This window comes from Cyprinodon variegatus, unplaced genomic scaffold (genome assembly GCF_000732505.1).
Source record: "Cyprinodon variegatus isolate N-32 unplaced genomic scaffold, C_variegatus-1.0 Scaffold1679, whole genome shotgun sequence".
NCBI classification, from domain to species: Eukaryota; Metazoa; Chordata; class Actinopteri; order Cyprinodontiformes; family Cyprinodontidae; genus Cyprinodon; species Cyprinodon variegatus.
In genome coordinates this window covers 27,775-34,378 of record NW_015152132.1, presented here as the reverse complement: position 1 = coordinate 34,378, position 6,604 = coordinate 27,775, and the positions used below count along the sequence as shown (strand labels likewise).

The following is a 6,604-nucleotide window of genomic DNA, read 5'->3' as shown; positions in this document are numbered from 1 at the left end:
TAGCATCAGACCTTCTGGACGCATTCGTCGAAGAACTCCAGGCAGGCGTGTCGGTCGCTGACGAACGAGCATTCCTCGATGAACTGGGTGAACATCTGAGTCCTGGTCAGCTGGACGTAGAACTTCTGCTGGGCTCGCTCGCGAGACTTCAGGAACCCTGCAGGAGGAGAGGAGATTAAACCATCATCAAGTCAGGTGCGGCGTCCTGAGAACAGACACTTTAACGTAAGAGCAGACAGCGCACCCTGCAGGTTGAACAGGGAGCTGCAGTCGGTGGTGGTGTCGGACGGCGCCTGCGTGATGGGCAGCAGGTAGGCCCGGTATCCTCGCAGCAGGCAGCTCATGAAGCGGAGGAAGGCCTCCTGGATCTCCAGCTCCAGCTGCTTCTGACGCCTGTAGATCTGGTCGTAGTCTGTTAGCAGGAACTCCAAGGTCGCCTCCTCCTGGCCGGGACTGCAAACTGCAGGATAAGCGGCAATGTGAAACCTTCAGCTGACCTCAGCTGCTCCTTCTGCGTTCTGATCCACTCACTCTTCTCCAGGGTCCTGTGGAGGTTGGTCAGGGTGCTGAACAGACTCTTTCCATGCTTCCTAGGTAACGATCGCCATGACAACTGCTTCTTATCATCAGACCTGAAAGTATCCCAACAAACCAGCTGATGATGCTGACATTATCAGCAGCAGCATAAATATTAACATTTCTGCAGAGTCCTGCGGACTCACTGGAAGATGGTGTTGGTGTCCAGGTCGACGCAGATGACTTCTGGCGGCGGGTCGTAGAAGTCGAAGTAGCTGGAGTGAACGCCGACGATGAAGGGCATCGGCGCCAGAAGCACGTCGGCCATCTGCAGCGGGCACAGAGGGATGTAGGGGCAGAGCCAGCGCAGGGGGAAGGTCATCTGCACAAGGAGAGGTCAGGTACAAACAGCTGCAGGAACAGGTTCTACAGGAAGCTTCAGTTAATTTATTTACTTTATTTATTTATTTATTTTAAGTCTCTTATCAAACGATCACATGTTTTATTTGGAGCGGAATTAACTGAGAGGAGATCCTGACTAAATGTTTACACCATAGGAATGTATTTTTGTCATATTAACTTAGAAAAATATGTTTCCTATTTAACTAATAAAAGCTGAAGAACCAGCAGTAACATCTGATACGGGTTGGAAGATTAACAGTTTGGGTCCAACTGCTTTGGCCCGTTCTGTTTCTGATGGTTTCTGAAGGCAGCAGCTTCTACAGCTGAGAAAATTTTTCTGTCTCAAAACAGCCAAAATAATTAGATTTGTTCTATGAGTACAAACTGATCTGGAATCAATGGTTCCACTAAGTAACAGGAAACCCATCTGACAGCTCTGTCAGTACGCGGACATTTTCTTACAGAGACTAGGGCTTCGCTGACGGATGTGAGGACGTCGGGTCGCAGCGAATGCAGCAGGAGCTTGTGTTCGGTGAGGACGGCCAGCAGCAGTGTGCAGGCGTTCCCTGGACCCAGGTTCTGCAGAAGCTTCAAGAAGCTTGCTCCGCTGCCACACAGACGACAGCAACAGTTAGCATTCAGATGACACCCACAGTTAGCATTCAGACGACACCAACAGTTAGCATTCAGACGACACCAATAGTTAGCATTCAGAGGACACCCATAGTTAGCATTCAGACGACACCAACAGTTAGCATTCAGACGACACCAACAGTTAGCATTCAGAGGACACCAACAGTTAGCATTCAGAGAACACCCACAGTTAGCATTCAGAGGACACCCACAGTTAGCATTCAGAGGACACCCACAGTTAGCATTCAGATGACACCAACAGTTAGCATTCAGACGACACCCACAGTTAGCATTCAGTGGACACCCATAGTTAGCATTCAGTGGACACCCATAATACGCATTCAGAGGAAACCCATAGTTAGCATTCAGATGACACCCATAGTTAGCATTCAGACAACACCCACAGTTAGCATTCAGATGACACCCATACTTAGCATTCAGAGGACACCCACAGTTAGCATTCAGATGACACCAACAGTTAGCATTCAGACGACACCCACAGTTAGACTTCAGTGGACACCCATAGTTAGCATTCAGTGGACACCGATAGTTAGCATTCAGAGAACACCCACAGTTAGCATTCAGATGACACCCATAATACGCATTCAGAGGACACCCATAGTTAGCATTCAGAGAACACCCACAGTTAGCATTCAGAGGACACCAATAGTTAGCATTCAGAGGACACCCACAGTTAGCATTCAGAGGACACCCATAGTTAGCATTCAGAGGACACCCACAGTTAGCATTCAGATAACACCCACAGTTAGCATTCAGAGGACACCCACAGTTAGCATTCAGAGAACACCCATAGTTAGCATTCAGTGGACACCCATAGTTAGTATTCAGAGGACACCCACAGTTAGCATTCGGAGAACACCCATAGTTAGCATTTAGATGACACCAATAGTTAGCATTCAGATGACACCCATAGTTAGCATTCAGAAAACAAAAAGACAACCCTATCAGGTACCCAACAAGAGTTAGAAATTAAAGGAATGATATAATATTTTAAGAATACAGCTTTGTGCTGGTTGTGTTTGACCTAAACACAATCTGAGGGTGAGACGGTAATGGCGTTCCTCAGGGCTCATAGCTGTACCTCTGCTAAACAAAGGCAGATTTATCCTTCACCGTGTCAGGTTTATATCAGATTCAGGATAAATTTGCCGTTTATCCTGAATGTTGCGCCTTCAAGTTTGATTCCTTTCTTCCTTCCTTCCTTACTCGCTTCCTTACTTCCTTTCTTTTCAGTTTTCGTTGACATCGAATGTGAGATTTGACAAATTTAAAAACTGAAAGACTAACAAACTAAACACTGAAAATTCAAGAATATTTAAAAAAAGGCAAACTGATGATGATGCTGTCATCTTCACCTGCAGCATTTTTTCAATGAGAGATGATTTCAGCGTCACTGCAGAGTTCCTGCAGCTACTATGTCACTACAAGCTGACACCATTTTTGCGTCGGGGGGCGGGGTTAAACTGAAGGCTCCTTCAGGGTCCTTCACTGATTTGGTTTCATTATTAAAGTGAGCAGCTTGTAGCTGCAGGAACTCTGCAGTGACACTAAAATGCTGCAGCTGAGGGATGACAGTTCGATCATCAGATTTTTATGTTTTTTGAGGGAATATTTAGTGTTTGAATTTTCTATGTTTTCATTACCAGGGTTTGGATTTTAGTTGCCGAATCACACATTTAAGGTTAGTGCAAGCTGTCACTGACTGAGCTCCATAGTCTAACTTAAAGCAGCTCCTTGTAAAACCTGGTTTTAAAAGGAGCCACTAGGAGCTGCTAGAGCTGTGACTTCCAGGTTTAGCGCCCCCTGAAAGCAGCTAGCAGCACTACGCTGTAGCTTAATGAACCAGTCCCTCTGTGATCTGGTTCTGGTATCAAACCAGTTTGGACCAGCAGGATGAGAAGTGTTGGATTTCCTGGTAAAGACATGGGAACATTCCCCCCTCTAGATAAAATCCTCCATCTGTTTGATTTGCTAAGAGTAACTGTTAGTTTAGTTAGCTCTGGTGTTTAAAGGAGGCTCAGACTGACATAAAGCTGCACTCATGGTCACATGACCTATTCGGTGACAGAGCTAACAGTCTGAAGTTTCAGAGTTTTTGAGAAGGAGCATCTGTTTGCACCAAGGGCTGAATACTGACTTAAACGATAATTTATCATATCTCAAATTAAGCGAATATTTGGGATTAAAATTACAGCGTCTTGATTTAAAATACTCAGAGTTTCCAGGTTGTATTCCCTGCCTTCATGAGATTGAACAACTGGGCTCTCCAGGGACTAGGGTGTGCTTCCAAGACACATTTGAGGGACTAGGACTAACCTGATTTGAAGTGGCGAGGAGACCGGCTGGCAAAGCAGCAAGTTGTCGTAGGGTGAGAGCTGCAACACAGACAGAAAGCATTAAAACAATGGAGGAACCCGAAGTCTGTCAGGTCATCAGATCTGACTCCGATCTGGGCAGAAAGTCCAGATCACAAGGGAGAGAAGAGCAGCGCGACCAGCGGATCGCTTGTTTCTATCAGATCCATCAGATATGCTGATGACACTGAGCTATATTTATACATTAAGCCATTATACCAGTTTAATAGAAATCAAACATTTCATTAAAACACAAACCAGGATGACTTTAAACTGAAGAGAGAAATTATCACCTTTAGACCAGAACCCAGACACCCTGTCTACTTTTAAGGCTAGGCTTAAACCTTCCTTTTTGATAAAGCTTCTAGTTAGAGTGGCTCAGGTTATCCTGATCTATCTCTATAGTTATGCTGCTATAGGCTTAGACTGCTGGAGGACATAGGGACCCCTTTTCATCATTCTGCTTCATTCTATCTCTATTCTAGACTAGAATCTAGTCTAGACTAGACTAGAACCATGTTTTACTGGGATCACAGCAGCAATTCCTGCATGTCTTGACAGGATTTTCTAGGAAGGGAGATGGTTCTGATCCGTTTAGTTTTTGGAAGTTTTTCGTTCTTCCTTTAACTCCTGTCTGCAATCTTGCTTAATCTTTCATTTGGTAGCAGAATCTTCTGCCTGGTTCAGATTCTCACCTGAACGAGGATCCGAGGACGCTGAGGGGAAGGAAACGGGACGTTGTGCATGAAACTGGAGATGTGTCTGCAAAAACAAAAACAAAACTGTAGACATAGAAGAACAAAGGATGCAGGCGTATGCAGATTTTTTTAGGACTTAGTTAAAAACACGAATCGGTACGGACTTCTCGAGCGGTAGGACATGCGGCCCGGAGATGGAGTATCTGTAGATAAAGGTGAGGAACTTCTGGAAGACTGTGAAGAACGGCCAGTGGGAGAGAACGCAGATGCTCTTCTTGGCATGCAGACTGCGGCCGGTGATGGGCCGCCGGTCCACCACGCTGAGAAGGCCGAGCCGGATGTTCTGCCGCTCCGACAGGTGCTCCCTGGAGAAGGACTCGTAGAACTGGATGGCAGCTCCGTAAACCTGCAGGAAGACACGTGGTTTATTCCCTAGTCCTCCTATACTGAGTCGTACCACGGGTCCGAAGTTCTCTGCTGATTATTTATTTTCTCTTGAATTATTTATTTTGCTTTAATTCAGAGGAGATCCGCTTAATGTCTCGCTCACCTTGTCTCCGGAGGCGGATGTGAGGACGAAGGTGGAGAAAATGGGCAGCTGGTACTTGGAGTTCAGTGGCCAGCTCTCCACGGTGACGCCCATTGGCAGGCAGAAGACCGGCACCGACTCGGGAAGAGGGAACGCCTCCAGGTCCTCCACCGGGTACCGGCTGATCAGACCTGCAGAGCACAGAGGTTTGGATCCCTGAGCCAGGCCTGACTGGTCCCTCTGTGAGAAGTTTCATCTGACAGAATGAGAGGATCTCTCTTCATTTGTTTCCGTTTGTCCCAAAACAGCCTGATTTATGAAGCACACAGTCCTGGTCCAAAGTTCTCTAGGGCTCTAAAGCCACAGCTCCGGACGCTCTGATTGGATCTACCTGCTCACGCTGTACGTCTAAAAACCACATCGGATTCAGCCACGGAGAGAGATGGCGCAACTGGGATGCATCTATCCAGATGAATGGTCGTGAGAGGCTAATCGCCCCTCGTTACCCCCTGTACACTACACCATGCAAGATCAGGCTGATATTCAGCCCGATCGGAAATTTATCGCACTACTAGAAAGTAGGGCCAAAAAGTGCAAACAATCACACTGTTTAAGCCCGGCTTAAAGGTTTCCTTTGCCGCATGTTGACTCACGTCAGACTGATCCTGTGATCGTAAAACGGATGATCTGATACAAGAAAAAATCTAATCTGGAGCTAGTTTTACTGTACCGGTAGGTGTTGTGATGAGGCAGAAACTATATCTGGGTCCATGGCTGCGGGAAGTGGGGGTGCATTAAAAATACTTTACACAATTAATAAATTTGTGGAAAGTATTCTACCTTTTTATATTTTACTATTACGTGCACTTTGGTTTCAATTTCAATATCTTGAGGCCTAATCAACACAAGCGCATGGAGGCTACATTGTCATGACAACGTCGAGCAAGCTGGTGGTCGCAGCTGTAGCCCGCTCGCGGCAGCAGGCTTGTAAATTTACATAGGTCGGTTCTCAATTCACAAGAACGCGAGTACCGACTTGTGTCCTCGCCAAGTAGGTTCTTGATTTGAACCCAGTTAAGTCTGGACTCGGGGAGAACGGTAGAACGCAGCATAATTCTGGGTCAATTGGAACAGAAGCGTACTGATGACATCACCACATTCAAAGCTAGTTTGAAGCTGCATTTCTCCTCCTGTTATTAATAGTCTCTAGATAATAATAAATTATGACTTATTTCATTTAGTCAGGGAATAATGATTAACACAGTCATATAAAGACACAAAAAAAACATTTTGCCAAATAAAACAAAAACTTGCCATCAGAGCCAGTGGTCCTTCACACACGGCTATGCAGAGAAAAGGCTGCTGCAGATGTGCTAACGTTAGCCCTGGCCACTGCAGGCGGGCTAATGTTAGCCTTGGTTACTGCAGACGGGCTAACGTTAGCCCTGGCC

The 6,604-nt window shown here is 46.2% G+C and overlaps 1 protein-coding gene across 1 annotated transcript in view; it reads right to left on the bottom strand.

The window, feature by feature from the left end:
* The window catches only part of dennd4b (DENN/MADD domain containing 4B), a 27,992-nt gene that overhangs the window by 17,579 nt on the left and 3,809 nt on the right, over positions 1–6,604 (bottom strand). The window contains exons 3-11 of the mRNA XM_015404261.1: positions 5,175–5,399; positions 4,789–5,030; positions 4,622–4,688; positions 3,889–3,947; positions 1,381–1,525; positions 723–898; positions 532–632; positions 245–460; positions 12–157 (exon numbers count right to left, since the gene is read on the bottom strand). Coding sequence (XP_015259747.1) covers positions 12–157; positions 245–460; positions 532–632; positions 723–898; positions 1,381–1,525; positions 3,889–3,947; positions 4,622–4,688; positions 4,789–5,030; positions 5,175–5,399 — 1,377 coding nt within the window. The remainder of the gene's footprint in view (positions 1–11; positions 158–244; positions 461–531; positions 633–722; positions 899–1,380; positions 1,526–3,888; positions 3,948–4,621; positions 4,689–4,788; positions 5,031–5,174; positions 5,400–6,604) is intronic.